The sequence below is a fragment of the Excalfactoria chinensis genome, chromosome 12, assembly GCF_039878825.1.
Source record: "Excalfactoria chinensis isolate bCotChi1 chromosome 12, bCotChi1.hap2, whole genome shotgun sequence".
NCBI classification, from domain to species: domain Eukaryota; kingdom Metazoa; phylum Chordata; class Aves; order Galliformes; family Phasianidae; genus Excalfactoria; species Excalfactoria chinensis.
Window position 1 is genome coordinate 11884685 of NC_092836.1, and position 19625 is coordinate 11904309.

Below are 19625 nucleotides of genomic sequence, written 5' to 3' on the forward strand. Positions count from 1 at the left end.
TGCTTCCTTTTCTTTCTGAGCCAGCAGTCCTAACGTATATTCTTAGATCCTTGCAGCTACCAAAAGAAAGTGTGAACAAGGAGCTAAGATCGTTCCAAAACATTATTAGATTAATAAATTCCAGCATGTAATAAATTGTTTCATTGTCCCTCTTAAACAGACACAAAACAGAATGAAACTGATGGCAGATAACTATGATGATGACCATCACCACTACCACCATCATCACCACCATCACCATCACCGATCTCCTGGGAGGCCACAACACTCCAACCACAGACCCTCTCCAGATCAGGTCAGTCACTTCTTTTTTCAGTTTTGACATTTCAAGGTGAAACAAATATTCCACAGATAAAATGAGCAATATTAGTGTTGTGTTCTTTGTACAGAAACTAGTAGGTATGGCATTTGTTTCCAACCTGGAAAGAATCTCAGCTTTATGTTTGTATTTGTCAATGACAAATGATGTCAAGCAAATCAAATTTCCTTTCAAAGGGGTAACTGGCTTTGTGGCTTAAGAAGAAAATGGTATCTGTGACATATATACTTTGAATTCATAAGGCCTTTGTCTCTGTCCCATCATGTATTTGTAATAACTACAATAGTTACAATGATATACAGTATAAAATACATTAAAACCAGGATGGGATGTCCATGCAACTGATGGATATGACATGCTACAGAAAAAAATTTCAGTTATTCATTGTTGGACAGCAGGTCTTTCCTATATCCGATTCTGTGAAGTACTTTTTTGGAAATTATTTCAGGGATGAAATCAAAAGAACATGAATATTGTTGCAACCAAGATGCAAGAAGCTACAGTAGCAACAGATAAGATGCTCAGTAAACTGATCTAGTCTCAAGAAGCTGGAGAGAAAGTCTGAAATAAGTTATTTGAAATTCAGTAAAGACAAATTCATTGAGAAGGGTGACTTCACATGTACTGAGGCAATATAATAGGAAAAAGAATGGCAACGAAGTTAGATCAAATTCTGGTTAGTGCTGGAGAAGAAACAGGAAGTAATTATTCTGTTCTTTCGAGCACTGGTGAGACTTCATCTGAAAAGCTGTATACAGTTTTGAACACCATGCTTTAAGAAAGATAGACAAATTGGAAACGGACAAAAGGAGAGCAATAAGAATGACAGGAGTTTTAGAAAACATAATCAATGAGGAAGGCTTAAAGAACTGGATTTGTTTAGTCTAGAAAGTACTAAGAGCAAGTCATAAGTCTTCTAATATATAAAATGTTGTTGTAAAGAGGATGATGATCAATTGTGCTCCAATGCCCACTGTAGAAAGAGTAGAAGTGATAATTTCTACCAGGAGAAACTAAGTTATTTATAAAAATATACAAAACAACAAAAACAAAAAAAAACCCCAAACCCCAAACAAACAAAAACTTTTTTTTTTTTAAGCTATAAGTGTAACAAATCTGTAAGTCAAAAGAAATATGAACATTCTTTACTATAGATGTAGCAGAAACTCCTTTCTTTCAGACCTTTAAGAAGAGGTTAGACAAATATCTGTTGCACATGATAGTTGTTTTATTTCATCTTATATTTGTACACTAGTTGGATGAGGCCAAGTTCCCTCTCCCTGCTCCAGCAGCTCCACGTCTTTCTTGTGCTGGGAGCCCCAGGCCTGGATGCAGTACTCCAGATGGGGCCTTATAAGAGCAGAGTGGAAGGGAAGAATCACCTCCCTTGCTCTGCTGGCCACCTCTCCTTTGATGCAGTGCAGGAAGCTGCTGGCTTTCTAGGCTGCAAGTACACACTGCTGGCTCATGTCCAGCTTTTCATTCACTAGATCTCAAGTCCTTTTTATCTCAACTGCTCTCAGTGAGTTCTCCATCTGTATCCATTTCTAGGATTGCCTGACCAAGATACTACACTTTGCAATCAGTCTTGCTGAACCTCAATATGTTCATGTGGGCTCACTTTTTGAGTTTGTCCTGGTCCCTTTGCATGGCATTCCTTTCTTCTATCATATCAACTGCACCACTGCAGGACCAGTCCAGAGTTGTTTGCAAACCTACTGAGGTTGCACTGGATAGATCATTGGTCATTGATAAAGATATTAAACAGAACTAGTCCCGAGATGTACCCCTGGGGGACACCACTTGTGACTGGCCTCCATGTGGACACAGACTCATTGACCACAACCCTCTGGCTGTGGCTGTTTAACAAATACCCCACCCACTGAATACTTGACCCTTCCAATCCATCTCTCTCCAATTTAGAGATAAGGATGTGTTGTGGGTCTATATCAAAGGCCTTGCAGAAATCCAAATAGATGTCATCACTTGCTCTTCCTTTGTCCATTGATGCCATCACTCCATTGTAGGAGGCCACCAGGTTGGTTAGGCACAATCTGCCCTAGGTGAAGCCATGCTGGCTGCCTCAGATCACCTCCTCATCTTGCATACGCCTTAACATAAATTCCAGGAGGATCTGCTCCATGGTCTTTCCAGGCACAGAGATAAGGCTCATTGGTCTTACATTCAAGGATGTCTTTTGTTCTATCCTCCTTAAAAAATGTGAGAATTTGATACAGCACCTACACAGTGGAACACTAAAGGTATGAGATCCAAAGAATTTTCATAATTGAAGACTTTATTCCCAATCCTGCTGACAATAAGAGCTGTCAAATCTTCTTACTGCTCATAGAACTGTAGATTTTGAGATGCATAAAATGCAAAATGTTTCAAATTTCATGTTTCCTGAATTCCCAAGCTGTTAGTTGAATCAAAGTTCTATGTTTTGTTCCATGGTCACCAGGGCTACAAGTACATTTTAATTTTCTTTTATGATGAGAGATGATATTTTCATAAACAGTTAATAAATTTTGAGAAAAGATGAATATCGTGGGGTAAACCATAAGGCTGTAGGAATTGGCTCCTTTCCAGAAAGCTGGTGCTACACTCAAAAGGATGGAATGTCACGTGGTGATGTAAGCATATAGCATGTCCTTTTACATCTTTTAATCCAATCTGGCTACATAGAGATTGTGTTCATATCTAAAACATTTCTGATGGTCCTTCTACAAGGTGGTAGTGTTTAGAATTAGGTTATCCCAATTCATTATCATGATTTTCATTGCTCTGAAATCTCATAAAGAGGCACAGAAGAAAAAGTCCTTCTCTCTAGAACAGTGATGAGTCAGAGAATATCCATGAATTTTCCATTAATGCCATTCCTCCAGCAAGAAAGTCAGTTTACTTCTATAGAAACATCTATCTGACATCTTAGTATTGAATCCAGTTAAGATTTTAAGCATGATGGTAGTTTCACTAATTTGAGAAATTTAATGCAGTAATGCATGAAACTTAACAGTGTAATGGTGTAAAATAGTAGTATGCCACCAAAAATAACTTCTTGATGAAGACTATAGGCTCTTTAAAAGTTATTGATCTGTGAAGTGGTGACTGATCTTGGCAACAAGATATCAGCTGAAACTGCTAAATATTCTTGGAGCTGCTTAGAGAAGACAACTGGAAAACACCAAACAATTCTGATGGGATTTTGAAATCAGAGCCATGATGTAGTCAAACCATTGTTATTTTGGTGTCTGGATCCTGATCTGCAAATCACCACGTGGATCCACATGCAATTTTAAGGGAAAAGGAGTACATGCTACTTTGTGTATTTTGGCAGCCCTGCCCATTACCATAATGCCTTATATTCTGTGGCAATACTGGAAAGCTGCCAACCTGAAACTCCTGAACAGGCCTCAGAAATGTTGAAACTGGGATTTCTCTTTAAAAAATAAACAACACAATTTTAGAAGGAGGATAAACATAAAACAAAACAGATTATTTCAGCTCACTCAAATAACCATGGCTATTTGAAAACTGTGAAATCTTCAGATTTCCTTAGGCTGTGAACAGGGTGCCCAAACTAAGCAGAACTTTAGTGTCTGGAAACCTGAAATACCATGTCTGGGGAGCTTTCTAATACATTAAAAAAATTGTCTTTCAGTTGTTCAGGAAAGCAGAAAAATATAAGGGAAAAACATCAAAGCATCAGTGACATTTTATTGCGTGATATACGTGTTTAATTCACTTAGTTGGAATTATTGGTTCCATCTCTGACCCCAGATTTTGTTTAATATTCTGTATGTTTCTTTATTCTGTATGTTTACATGTTGTACATAGGCAGGTGTGAGCTTGTTCTTGTCTGTTCACTAAATGCACATGAACTTGTTCTGCTGGTACCTCAGGCTGCAAGGAAGCACGCAATTGCATTAGCACAGTGCTGAGCCTGCACTGAGCTCATTAGAGTCACATGGATTTATTTAATTTAGGAATTTGGGCAGGGCAAGGTTTGCTTGTCGGTACATTCAGTATAAACAATCCTAGGCATATACACTGTAAATAACCAGCATTGTGCTAAATTAATTACTACTTTGAGATCTAAGGAGTGTAATGCAAATTAGTCACATAAATACTTTCATATTTTTAAGTATTTCCTCTTATTTTTCATCTTTGCTGTGCATATTGTCCCTCTGGAACAAAGAACTTGTGATCATGTCACAGATTGTTCAGACTTGTTGAACTAAATGCAATAAAATCCTACTTATGTCATGATCACCATTAAATACTCAATTTTCCTATTAAGTTGTATGCAGTTATAAAATCGATATTGCTTATTATAAATATGCTACTATATGGCAAATGCTTTGCTTCTAATGTGGATGTAGTTCCTGACTAGCATTTTTTAGAAGCCAGTAATTCTTATCACATGCCCATTTCAATAGATGGATACAATTCCTGCCTCTGACATCTATCTAGCTATTTCTATCTACTCTAAACTAAAAGGAAAAGCAAAGTGGTCTTCCACAGAAACTTGCAGTCCAGATTATAAGGAGAATACTTGCAAACCTACATTTCTCTGTAGATCACATAGTACCTGTGATGGAATAAAACAAAGAGATTTGAAATGTGAGAGTCTGCTCTGAGCTGGAATTTCTCTTATAGGGTTTCTGTAGTTCTAGATTTTGGTATACTATCATCTTGTAGTTACAAACATGGTTAAATTTTCTCATTTTATTTAATAATAATCAATATCAGTATGTAATATTTATTAGTACTTTTGTTGTTCTTACCTCTTGATTTTAATTATACCGTAGCCAGATGACTTTTCATATACTTTTCAATTATATTTAATTTGTAATTTGACTACAAAGTCAGATAAGGTAAAGCTGCATTAAAAGTAACAAGTAGAACATAGGTTTTGCTCTCTATGATACCTCAAGGAGATGGATTTGTATATTGAAAAGCTATACCTCTCCTTTGCTTACAGAAATGAATTTTTTTTTATGTTTTGAGGTTTAATGAATGTGATATAAATGTATACATACTGCACGGTGTGTATATTTATATATATCTATATTTATATGTTAACTTTGCAGTCTTTTCCACATATGGAAGAATTTTTTGAGATCATGTTTAGCTATAGAAACCTCTCCCCCTCACTTCCCCTGAATGTGTGTGTTAGAATATACAACACTTATATAGAGGTTTACATTTATCTTATATTTCTTACTAGAAAAATTAGCTGCCACCATCATAGTCTAAAATAGGTCTTTAGACCAGCTGAGAGAGCCAAAAATGCATTTCTGGGAGACAGTAACTTGATAACAGAAGTTGCATATCTGGCACTGGTTACTTAAGTGAGATAACGTGTCACAGGCTTTCACTACAAAGGGGACCATAAATTTTTGCATTGCAAATCTGATTTCACGGGCCACTTCTTGTAAGAAGCATTGGGTTTCTGCTTCATCTAGTGATAAAGTTTTAAAATGCATGAGTATCTGGTAAAACATCTTATTCATGTTAATGCTAGTCTGGGTGTTGCAAAGAAACAACCTTTTGCCTACCCTCATTGGCAGTATGTATGTTTGATTATAAAGTAATTATATACAAATATTATAAATGTTGAGATGAGTTTTGCAGCAGATTTCATAAATGAATGATGTACAGTTTGTTGAGATCCCCTCTCCTCTGATTTGAAAATAGACCTGTAACATAGACCCATATTACTGAAGCAATTTTAAAAATTCATTCAACTATTTGTATATAGAAGTGAAACATGAAATAAAGAGCTTCTGAAACTTTACACATTCTCTTACACTAATCCACTGTTAGCCTTTCTTCTTTCCAGTTTCAGGCTCAGTGAGTCAAATCATTCATGCACAAAACTCTTCTGTAGTCAATTGTTCCATGTATGGGGAGTCTATGAGAGGAGTCTTTAGTAATGTTTGCTCCTGTATGTTTCCTACAACTTGAGTATTATATGAAAGTCTCTCTAAGCTCTAAAAGATTCTGATTTTAAAGTAAATTCTTGAATTGAATGAAATATCATTACTTAGCAGGTAGATTTCCATGTTACAAATGGAAATTAATATTTGCAAATGTAATTGTTTGCTGTAAGTATGACAGTTTCACAGTCCAGAGCCAGTAGTTACATGTTTAATGACCCATTAATAGTCACAGATAATAAAGAGAAAAGGGTAAATCAGTCATCAGAAAGTTAGTTCAAGAGATGAGTGGGTTATCACTGGATTTATTTAACCCAAGTTAAGACATTAATTCGTAGCATGCCGGCACATGAAAGGCTAATGTGATGAGCCTTGTCAGAAAGGGTCTTCTATGTGTGGGAAGAGAGCCAGCAAAGCTTAGCTCATCAAGTTTCTAACATTGTCTGTTTTGCAAAAGCTTTTGTCTAAAATGAGATTGGGATTTATGAATTTTTAAATATTTATTTACAGAAATGGTTTCTTAAAGATACTTGCATGCCATAAATGTGAGGGGATGTGTGCTATACTTCAGTTTCACAGAAGTATTTTCTATTGTTTGAATCAAATCCACTATCTTATTCAGGTAACCAAATTTTAAACAAGGGGCCTCACAGTAATACAGTTTTCCAGTCCTCGAATGCATCTATGTTACAGTTTTAGTTATGATCAAGGTTGCATATTAGAAGGAAATCTCCTGATCTCCACTTATTGTGCTGTGGTTTGTATCCAGAAATTGTGTTGGAGTGGACACACTGAATTCCTTTTTGATGAAGTATAGTTGAAAGATGCATTCCAGGATGTCACCCAGCACAATTCAGTGGTAATGGGAATTTGTTTTTGAAGATGGAGCCAAATTAAACCAGATTACCCCCCAAGATATGGATATTACACAGATACAATTTTTCAGTAGCAGTCATATTACTCTGTAAATCTGTTGCTACTGCAACACAGAGATTGCAATTATTTTGCATTCATGAGTAATAAAGACTATGCTATATGCAGAGTGGATATGAATAGGCACACGATTTCTGGCACCTGATATATTTAAATTTTTTAGACATACTTGGACATGCAGATGATAATTAGAATCAACATTTGTTTCTAACCTGATGCGTTATGTGGATCATTTTATCCAAAGGCCACTGCCTCAAATTTTCTGCTCAGTCTAATGAAAATTTAAAGAACTCAAGGCTGAGAAATACGCTTTCAAACCTTATATTAAGATATCCTTTAATATTAAAGCAGTATATTGAAACAGAAATCTTTAGCAAGCTGTTGACATCTTTGTATAGTGTTTTCTAGGCACTGTTCTTTATCTTGCTAGATTGATAGCAGTTGAATTTTTGACATTAAATTTTGCAGTAATTGGAGAAGAACAGTAAGCTTTCTTTAGTGACAGCAGATATTCCTTTTAAGATGCAGAGAAACTACAGTAAGTAGCAGTAAGAGAAGAAAAGGCTGGCATAATGATGATATATAGTTAGCAAATTAATAATCTATGGATAGTCAGTTTGCAGAGGCTTTCATAGTATTTGAGATGATACCACTGTAGTCCGCATAAATAAATGAGACATGGGTGCCATTTCTAAAAATACAAGGTAATTGATACTTTAATTATTTTGAATTCATCATAATTTTATAACAGTTAATTTTGTATACTAGTTTATCAATTCAAACAGTAATTCTTGATTTTTTTTCACCTTCTTGCCTGTTTCTAAATCAGACGTTGCTTTGCAGTTTCTGTCATTGGGCTGCTATTCTTGACCCTATAAACCAGTGAAAGATCCAAGTTTAAAAAGCAGTTAATGTACACAAACATTAATCAAAAAATGCTTGATTATAGTTTATTGTTTGAAAGAGCCATAGATTAATGATTCTGTAGGATACACACTGATATGAAAGACTAAGCATTCTCCTGGAAGTCTCTGATCCAATATTAATAAATGATAAGGCATAAATGCAGCTTTATTTTGCTTCACAGTGTGTAAGGAATGAAAAAATAGGTAATGAACATCATTTGTCTCAGAACATCAGTGGAGACCAAACCTCAACTTCTTGATAGAGCAGTTTGCTTATAAACACAGTACTACTCAGGTCCCTTTTATCCAGAACTTTTGGATAGTTGTGCAGGTCTGTACAGAAAATCTTTACAGTGTGTAGCACTAAAATAATTAATACTATTAAATATCCCCAAGTTGTCACAGGCAGAGTAATGACAAGCATAGCTGATAGTCTTATAACTTTCATCCAATCCACTGCAAGGAGATAGTCCAGGTTTGAAAACAACCTGACTGCCTAACAGGAAATCAAGGAGTTTGTTAAATATTCCATGCAGATCTTATATTTGTACATTCTGTTTTCTATTATGTTATAATGATTTCCCTTTTCATAAATGAAAATGAAGGCTGGAATTCTTTCACAGCTATAGGAATTTTATTTTTTTTACTGAACTCTGTAATTAAGCATCCAGTATTTTTAGGTTAGAGCATTACCTGACATGAGTACGTGCTATAATTATCTAAACGATAATAGAGCATGTAATAGGCTTTCTTAATTGAACTACTAAGTTGGTGACCTCTACTTAGGTTAGCAGAAGTGTTATATGCTATTTTGTTTCTGTAAGTAATTAGTGCGTGGAATTGAAAATGAGATATGAACAGGTTCTCAGTGGTAGGCATTAAGTCAGCATTTTATAAGTAAAAGATATTAAGACATGACAGTATGTTGAAGCTGGTTTTGGGCTGCTGTTAATGTTCAGAATTTAAAATCCAGTGAGCCTTTTGTTTTGGGTTGGTGTTTTGTTTGTTTTTCTCAGTTGTCCATCAAAGCAGCTCAGAGAATTTAATAATTCTATTTTATGAACTCCTGAAACAGTAAAATTGGAAACATTGTAATCTCTGTGTACAGAATAAGGTCAGTGCACAGAAATTCTCATTAAAACAGTTTTGCATAAAAAAAGATGGGAAAGGATTTTATGTATATACACTGTATATGTCAAAGATGAAGTGGTTCATGATCATAATTTGGACCTGAGCACTCAATAATTTCTTCATTAAATCTGTAATTTCATTTTGAATACTGTTAGGCACTTTTTATAATGTCTGTCTTGACATAAAAACTTCCAGTCGTACAGAATTTGGTGTTCTATTGAAAAATATGTACCATATTTCCAGTCTATGTCCTGCAGATATCTATCTAGTCTTTTTTTTCTGCTAAAGAACTTTCTTTTCTGTATGCGTTACTTAATATTATTCTTTTAATATTTTCTGAGTGAGGTTCTAGGTTGAGTCTCCTGGCTCTCACTGCTGAGCTTAGTTTTGAGTAATTCTGTAGCTGTTTCCTGATCTGGTTAGTCTTTCGAATATTCACAAGAGTTATGACACAAACACCAGATGTGTAATTCTAATAATGGTCTCATGCCGCTGCACATGAGATGTAGAACATTTTTTGTTTATCTGTCTGTATTTGTCTTTGTTCAACATTGTAGTAAAGGTTTATTTTTAACATAAGCCCTTTTTAACATCACTGATTTCAGATACAGTTTTCTGTCTTTTTAGTTTGCTCTATAGTTTTTCAAATGGTAACACTGTGCAGAGGATTTCAGTCATGTGAATGCAGCTGATAACATTTATTCAACTAATCCCAAATAACTTCACATTTCGAAGCAGTCTTTCTCAGTCATTTCTACCACACTATGGGACTACAGAATGTGTTTGGGATAAGAATAGGCATCTGCAGGTCCCCTTCAGTGGCATTCTGCTATATAGAGCTAATTTTGCTGACCCAATGCCTTGAGAGACATAGTCAAACACTTTACAGAAACCTCAAGATATTATTTCAGAGCTTGTACCTTATCAAAAAGACGCTGTGTAATTCAATGAGATAGAAACTTATTTTGACAGGACCAGTACTCAGTACAGCAATGTTGATTGACATTAACTAGGCTCCAGCTTTTAATTTATTGCTTATTGTATATCAGGATCAGCGTCAAACAATATAGTCTGTGATTTCATGTAATGCTTTTTAAAAGTATTTGACAATACTTGATTTTTCAGCTTATTTAGAAATAAATAAATAAATAAAAGTTCATGTGGATAATTGAAGTAAAAATGAATATCTGCTCATTGGAAGAACTGTAATGCACTAAAGAGCGAAACAGCTGAACATAGTTAGGAGTCATTTGGAAACGTAATGAGTTGCCCATTTTGTTGATTTCTGCTGTTTTTAAAAGTATCACCACAGATTAACCTAATGTGTTCTGTTAGTGAAATAGGATCAAACCACTCAGTGGAAAAGAAACCCTTCAGTCTTTCTTCAACCTTTACTCTGGGAAAGCCCTTGTGAACTTCAAAGTCAATTCAATTAACATTACTAGTACTGAAAAGCAGTAACTCCTGCAGAATTCAGGGGGAAGGACTCTTATTTTCACTGAGGCGAATCCAGCTAATTGGACATTTTACAGAATCTGTCCCCCTTTTTTTCCCAAAAAAGAATTAGGAATATTCAGGTCTTACTGCATCTTTGCTTTGTGTTGTAGTTGTGCAGACCAAAGAACCGAGATTTTGTTCCAAGTTAACTGTAAAAAATTTACCCACATTTCTCCTGTGTTAAATGATAGCTAAGTTTATAGTGGACTGTCAGATCTCTTTACTTAATTCAGCAATATGCAAGACATCTATCTTAACATCTGGTTTTTAATAACAGTTGACATCTGGGAGCTCTTTTTTTTATTCCAAGAATGGACTAGGAACAGTAGTGATACTGGCAGTGTATATTTTCAAGCTAAAATTCCTGTCTGCTTCAATCATAATTAATTGCCATTCATTTTATTGATTTTATTTAGTTTTTAGATTTAATTAAGTGCTGGCAATATGTTACACCGGCTAACTTCCAGAGTTTTGAAACTACAGAATGCCTTTTATGTTTTTATTTTATTTTATTTTATTTTATTTTATTTTATTTTATTTTATTTTATTTTATTTTATTTTTTTAACAAAATGCTAAGGAGTTAATTTTAAGAATGTCTAAAATGATAAGGTTTTATTTGATTTTGAAACGCTGAGTTAAACACAACACACTGTGTACCTCTGTCCTAGGAGCTTGGTATCACATCAGCATTTGGCACAGTATAACTACATCAAGATATACACACTGACGTCTGTGTGTGCATCATTGTAAAATATGTAATCCTCAGTAAACACATCTGGGGAAGGATGTTTCACTTTCTTGATTTAGTTCACGTTTTTCATTTTCTTTTTAACTTCAAGTTAGTAATGAATGTAAAATAATGCCTTTCTCCCTTGAGTATATCTACAGTAAAATAGTCCCCTTTTTAAAAAGAAATTCATAAAGTTGCTATGATTTTTTGTATTTGTCATTTGTGTTAATTAACATAAAAACTGTTAATGAATGAGTGATATTAATGATGAAAAAATGCAATAAAGGATAGAAGCTGTCTGCAAACAATGCACAGTGTTTAAAATTTGCTTAAAAAGATAGATTTAATTAACAGCATAATAGAAAATTCTACTTCACTAACAACAGATTTTTCTAATTCTATAGCAGTTTCTGTATCTTTCAACCAAACAAAATGTAAGACAATTTGATTATAGTAATTACTTTATTTACTTATAAGGTTTAATCTGTTTCTGCTGTCATTGCAATGACATGGAATTGCATGCAGTTAAAAAACAGATAATCTTTTAATATTTAATCTCATAATCTACATCCTACACACTGTCTTAACTGGGTGGGAAAAATTGTTTTGGTCTTTGTTATTGGTTGCTATAGATGCAAATTCTTGTTTATTAACACAGATTTGTTTATTTGCTTTCACTGGCTTTCATTAAAAAAATGTGTTTTTAACAGGCAAGAACAGTGTCTTTTACATGCACCAAAGTAACTAACCTTTTCTTCTTTCATTCCAATGCTAACATCTCTATGCATCTCCTAATGTCTGGCACACAGGATGATGAGGAGGGTATATGGGCATAGCCGTTCCTATAAACCAAAGTTCCAGTTTTATTTTGAGGGGTGAGAAACTCTTTTTTATCTCTTTCAAATTGCAGTCTACTTTGTATTGTTTTATTTTAAACTGCATGAAGCTTTATGTTACTCACCAAGTGTTTGTGAACTGTATAAAAGTGCTTTCTCCTTTGCAATGAACTATGAGAAATTACAATGTGTAATGGTCTAATTGTTTAACCTTTTCATACCCTGTTTTGGTTAAAGATGTAGACAGGTCTGAAACTTTGAGAGAAGTATATTTGTCTCTGCAGCTGCCTAAATAATTCCCTGTGTTTGACAAATGAGAATTTCGTTAAAATGGTGTTAATCTGCTGTATCATCGTGAAACTCCCTGTAAGAAAACTGCAATATCTTTTCAGAATTAATATGAAAGTTCGCTATTTAAGAAAATTTGCCGGAGATTAAGGGTCTGATTTTAATGGAATATTTTCCATACATACATATGGGGAAAAAAAAAAAAAAAAAAAAAAAAGTTAAAATATTTAATTGAAATTTTAACATAAGCAGCAAATGCTTAATAAGGAAAGTATGACCTTTTTATGAATTATGAACATGCATACTTTAACATGACAGTGATATTTAAAAGTAAGAAGGTGCAGCTTATTTTGTTTTTCAAGTGTGAGTAAATGCTTCATGGTCGCTTTGTCTCAGCTATTAATTGGTGCACATCCACTCTCCCGATGCTCACCTCTGGGGCTGTCAGTAACCTGCTGCAGTTCACAATTGCTATGGGCCCTTAACAGTGGACAGCACAAGGGTACCAGGCATGGTGCTTCCCTCCTATAAAACAGTCTCTTGGCGCTTCCTCTTACTGGAACAATTCTGTTTGGTACAATGGGACTTCAGAGGAGCAAAATCTACTCACATTAGTGAAGATTAACGTGCATGTGACTAACGTGTTATTAAAACTGTCATACTTTACTCTTTATATTGCTTTGGCCTCTGTCACCCCAAGCTGAAGACTGTATGATTTGTTTTGCTTCCAGTGCTGTTATAAGCCATGCTACAAGCCACTCAATCTACATGACAGGAATAAAATTACCAATGTTCTTGTTGGTAACATCTTTGCTTTAAAAAAAACTTCGTTATACTTGCTGTTCAGAGCAGTTGCAAATGATGTGAGGTTAGTGATATCCATAATCATTTGCATTTTGTTTTAAAAAATTAAGCATACACATAGAATCATAGAATCATGGTAATGTTTGAGTTGGAAGTGTCCCCTAAAGGCCATCCGGTCCAACCCCTGCAGTGAGCAGGGACACCTATAGCTCCATCGTGCGCTCACACAACACATACGGTTGCATGTGGTAACAAAAGAATATGATTAATATTCTAAATAACTTCTAGTTACTTTCTTCTTTCTTGAAATTAAGCAGCCATGAAACAAGTCAGAAATTGTTCTTTTTCACATAAAAATCTAAAAAAGGTTTATGGGTCTTCTTAGTGTTGTGTTTTAAGCAATTAGCAAATTCTGTTAAGGCAGCTGCATAATATTTTAATGACAGCTTATGGTGCTTTTTAAAAGTAATATAACTTTCAGCTGTTTGCCAGTGTCATTCATTTGGGTGTGGAGGGTAAATCTCCATTTATTTTCCTGACCCATACATATTTCCACTTTAAAAACAGACATTCCTCTCTGACACTTTTGTTCCAATACCTGCAGAATTTATCTGGCATTGCTATATAACTGACCCTTGGCAAATACATTGTCTACTATTTCTTTTCAAGTGAAGGAGACTTACTGAGGCTGTGCAGCCTGCAGCTGGTGGGAGGCAGAGCTTCTCCTCTTCCCTATGCTGGTGGGCAAACCTATCCCTGGGCCAGAGCAGCATCCCTAGTGTGGGGGTGCCTGCCAAAGGGTGAGAATTCACAACAAATTCAGAGGGTTGTGATGCACTGAAACAGCTTGCTCAAGGAGGTTGTGGATGCCTCATCCCTGGATGTGTGAAAATTGCTAGAAAATAATGTAGCTACAGTCTGGCATTAACCATTTACTAGACAGGCTGTGGGCTGATACCTAGTTTATGTTGTGCTCTGAAGTGTCAATCCAATTCTTCTTGAGACTATAATTGTTCTTCATTTTGTTTTATAGAACAGGAAATATATAGGTGCATGAAACATTAATTCCCTTAACTCCATGTAATTGGCCAAGGATAAGCTTAGATAAGCCTGTTTCTAAGTGATAAGCCACTTGATTAGAACTGCTGTGTGAATCTGCTGTTGCCAAAGCCTGGCTCAGTTCTTTGTGTGCAATATTACCATAAACCACTGTGAATTCAGGGCAGCCTGATAGGTGTGGAGAAGGAATTCTGGGCAGTATTCCCCATATCCTTAAGTGTGAGTAAACTGCTATCCATTAATATTTTTACCATCTGGAATTTTATTTCATTTCAACTAAGTTTCTTAAACGGTTAAAGGTCTGAAGTGTAATTAAGGTCCTAGAAACTTTCAGAAAAATGAGTCATTAACCAGATGAGACATCGAGGTGTTCTAACATGAGAAAAGGTTCAGTTTAAACATATATAGGCCACAGAATCCATGAGACGGGGCTGTTGTGTGCAGCCCAGTCCTGGAAATAGCTCTGAGTAGAACTTGCACCTTTATAGACATCAGAGGCAATCAGCTCTGAGATGTACACATCATTCATTTCACTGCTTGGGACGTTCACCTTGATGGCTTTTCGAACTGTACGTTTTGTCTGTCACTCTGATGTTCATGTACTGATCAATACCTGATTTGGAGCAGAATTTTAGTTTGAGAATTATTATTTCTTTCAATTTGGGAAAAAATAAATAAATGATGGTATCTTCTGTATCTGCTTTGAGCTTTGGCTATGTCTGGTTTGGAAGTTGAACAGTTTTGAATTTGTGCATATGAATGCAACCAAAGAGCATCTTCTGATCTAAGAACATGAATCAAAAAATGTCTGAAATTCCAAGATATTTCACTTTGAAACTTTTTTATTTCAAGTCTAGTTTTGTCCTGATTTTATAGTGCTTTTGGTCTTCTTTTAGGTACCATGCAGATGGTACTCATGGAATCAAAAGTAGTACTCCACCTAAGTAAGGATAGTGCAGGCTGGTCCTCTAATTCTCTTTAACAAACAGACAAAAGATTAAAACCACAGAAGTTTTTTGAACTTTACTACTTCAGTGCTCAAATGCAAGGGAAGAATGGCAGGAAATGATGGAGCTGTGGTGTGGCAGGATGAGAATGTGTGGTAAGAGAGCCCATTGCTTACTAAGGAATGGACCATGGTTAGGGAGATCTCATTGGCAAGAAATCTGGTAGCACATATAGCTGCACTAGTTGGGACTTGTTAGAAACAGGATCCTTTCCCTTCTGCTTACCCATACTGAAGAAAGCAAAGAAAATCAGAAGGTGATGATTACTTTTAAGTATTAAGCTGATACAACAGTCTGTCACGGGTAACTGAATCCATGTGACTTTCAGAAAGTAAGATTCATTGCACAGCTGAGCTGTGCAGGTAGAAGAAAGTGATTGTTTTTTCTGTTCCTCTTCCGACCACTGAAGTGTGGCAGACCTGAGAAAACTATTAGGGCTTTTGTCCTCATGTGTCTGTAACACAAATCAACACAAAACTTGTTATTACATTATCATATTTGTATAGTAATGGAGGCTTTATTCTTGTCAGGTGTGAAATAAGGTCAATGTTTTAAAAGATGTTTAGGAGTGTTTGAATAAGTTTATTGATTGTTAAATCTTTAGAACTGAGTTATCTTCACACCTGAAACAGAGGGTCTGAAGACTGTGCCTGGTGGCAAATGAAGGGTAATGTTTTTGAAACTAGAATCATAAAGGTGGATTGCTGAATTTGGACCCAGGGGCTGAATGTAAAGTCTGAAATTTTAAACCTTTGCTTTAGTAGCCCTGGTGGAGTCGCTCTTAGGAAGAAATTAGTGTCATTCACTAAAAAGTAAGAAGCGTTCCAAGCAAAACAGTACAGAATGGGTGGAAGAGTAAAAGCTTCTCAGTTATTGCTCAGGCAAATGTTTACTGTTTGCTTCTAATTACTGAATGTGTTCTGTGTGTGTTTACAGGGAAAATGAGGAGAAGGCTGTTTTAAAACAAATGTGGTGCCTGGCTTTGTCTTTGTGGAGATGTGGCGAACAGCTTTCTCTCACAGCGTTCTTGCTAATAGCAATATAAAGCATAGCAGCATTTGGTCACACTGCTATATAAGGACATGTTTAAAGGCATTCACAATCAGCCATTGTTCTGCTTTATATTTCCATTATTTTAAGTCAAGATTTTTGTAAATCTGTGTTTTTTAATGTTTGGATATTCTGTGTAGCTTGTTTTGGAAAAAACACATTGACTTTGAAATGAGTCTCAGTAGCATGCAAAGCAATGGAAAAATAAGGAGCATGACTGTTTGCAGTGTTCATTTTAATTCTCTCATAGAAAATACCAGCTCTATGCTTAATTAGCATAATTAGGATGTTGCTACATTGACTGGAGCCCGAGGGCATTTTGCATTTCTGATTTTTAGACATGATTCTTGTGTTACTGTAGCTTGGGTTCTACTGAACAAAAGGAGGAACCTCCAAGGAATGCTAGCATTGCAAAATGTGGGCAGATTTGTGACTAGTGTTCCTTTTTCTTGTTAAAATATTTGTATTCATAATATAAGATCCTGAAGGCTTTCATTTTAATTTAAAAGATTTGAAAGGTTTTTTTTGTTCTGTATTGGTTTGTTTGTTTGTTTAAGGATGACATTACTACTGCTGCTATTTTCAGGAACTAGCTGTCCACAGTTTAAGGCAGGATCTTCATTGAAAGTAAAAACCAATTTATTTAGCTGTATCTGTTTGGCTATTTATTATAGTTTATGTGCTGGAAATAAGTGAAGTGATTGACAAATATGAAACTTCTGTGTTTCATAGTAAGTCAATGATCAGTGGAGAAAACCAGCATTTTCTTTTGTAATAAAAAAAAAAAAAAAAAGAAAAATATCAAACCCAATTTCTTAATTTTGTTACAACTCTGCTTTGGGCAAATAAATGACAGAGTTAAGGTCAGATGTTGAAGCCCTGGACACACTGAAGTCAGTGATTCTTGTTATTTATTTCAGTACTGTTAAATTATCACTCAGATTGTCAGAGTAGTTTCTTCCCTTGGATTTGCTCATGGTCTTAGTTGGAAAACATCTGTGGAAATATATACATATGTATGTGCATTTTCAAAGAGACCTGCACAAACTAGGTGTCTTTTATTTCACTCTGACAGGCATTTATCTTATCTTATCCTTGGTATTTATGAGACACCAAATCACCCTCATGCCTGGCTAGCGAACTTTATTTTATAAATTCAAAAGTTTTTTGTCTGTCATTTGTCTGTTAGTTGTGTGAGTGAAGCCATTCTGTCTGAACTTTGGCCTCAGCTTCTTCAGTGCAGGTGCAGAAGGTGTGCAAACAGACTGAAAATGGAGCTGGTGAGCCCAGCTTCAAAGCTTTTCATGTAGTCATCCTAAAGACAACAATCACGGGACCTGCAATCGTCAGTCTTGTTCTTTTTTACTCTTCCACAATAAAGCTAAATAACATATTTAGACAATTTTTAACACTGTAGAATGTGAGAAAAGGTAGTACATAAAATATCAGCTAAATGTCATTTCAGGAGTTACAGTTCTTTAAACAGGAGTTGGTAATCACTGACTTCATTATGAGAGAATCAAATAATCTAGATATTGTTTGAAATCTAAAGACGAGCCAACATCTTGAAAATGTAGTGAAACTTTGCTTCACAAGGGAATTATGAATTGCATTTTGTTGGATTGCACTTCTGTAAATATTCGTGTGAACATGTAAAATTACTGTCTGTCTTCAAGTCAGGGAGTTTTGAGCAGTTATTTGTAAATATTAGAGTAGGTGAACATGGGACTGTCTGCACACCTGGAAAGGTGTTTCTGTTGGAAGCAGACTCAGAAGACCTTATGAAAAGTCACATAATCTAAACTTTTAGAAGTAAAATTTTAGAATCTAATGCTAAAATACAAATACCTAACAATTAAATAATCTCTACGTGTTTGTTTATTTATTTATTTTAATACCTACTTTACACCAAGGAAATACCATTTGTCAGTACATGTCTCTTGATTTCCTCCAGTAAAAGCTTTGATAGGTGATGGCTGTTATCACAGTCATCCAGTCCTACCAGCCACAGGGCCCAGAGCCACTTCTGAGGCATTTTGCTGTTCATGCTTCATGTTATCTTGATGATGTTTTCTAATGCTGATTTTCAGATCACAAACATGCAATAAATGAAATATCCCTACAGCTTTCTCTGGGTGCAGTGTCGAGAGTTCAGACAGAGCAGGCAGATGCGATGAAACATTTGGCTGTTTCAGGAGCTGTGTGCTACCTCCATAGACCTCCAAAAAAGAGCATTGGATATAGGATTGTCCTGAGGCTTGAATTTTAGCTACTTATCAGTGACTGAGGAATGATGTCTTCTTGATCTTTTTCTTCAATTCTAAATTGACTTTATGGCAGAAAAATAATGTATTTCTGGTGAGTGGTTAGTAGATGGAAAAATATTTAGAACTTGGATTGCCATTCATTTGAAGAAAAAATAATAAATCATAAAAAAAATCTGTTGATAGTAATAGATTTAGAATTGAAAGTGAAACCAAAAAGAACACCTGCAACTGATTGCAAGGGAGAGGAGAGGTCGTTCTGATAAGGCTGATTCTTTTTTTTTTCAGTTACATTTCTTTTCTGTGTATGTGAATACTGCTACAAACATTGCAGTGTCTCAGAGCAACTCCTTTTCTGGTTCTGTAGAAGAGAGAGGTTCTGATATTGTAAGTATTAAAACCGAATGTGAATCTTTCTCAGATTTTTAATTGGGGAAAGCTTGGGAAAGGTTTATCTAAAACTAGTCCTTGAGTATAAGAGTCAGAAAACAAAAATCCACTTTCTTTCCCTTTTGAAAGCAATGTAGGTGCAAATAATGTATTTAAGATAAGCCGAGTGAGAACTCTGCCTCAGTTACAGAAAAAAAGAAATACACTCTATCAAAAAAAACCCAAACCAAAACAGTAAAAAACACTCTACCCATAGTCAACTGCTGTTAGCACCAAGACAAAAATGAAGTTAGCTTTACTTGTACCAATGTACTCTATTTTCTTTTGAGGATTGACAGGTTTAAATGTACTGATTCTCTCCATAACTCTGTCTGTCAAACTTTGATTTGATCTTGAAGTGTTCAAAAGCTGCATGTGTTGCAGGATTTCAGCAAACTTGATCTTACAGGTTTAGCTTAAATATTGTTTC

General features: G+C 35.3%; 1 protein-coding gene across 17 annotated transcripts in view; it reads left to right on the forward strand.

Moving 5' to 3' along the window:
* ERC2 (ELKS/RAB6-interacting/CAST family member 2) overlaps positions 1-19625 on the forward strand; it is a 369674-nt gene that overhangs the window by 258552 nt on the left and 91497 nt on the right. For all 17 annotated transcript variants that reach the window (XR_011905070.1, XR_011905073.1, XR_011905076.1 and 14 more), the window contains 2 exons: positions 161-295; positions 12268-12333. Coding sequence is in view for 1 of the 17 variants with exons in the window: in XM_072347008.1 (XP_072203109.1) it covers positions 161-295; positions 12268-12294 (162 nt within the window). In the remaining 16 variants the exon portion in view is untranslated. The remainder of the gene's footprint in view (positions 1-160; positions 296-12267; positions 12334-19625) is intronic.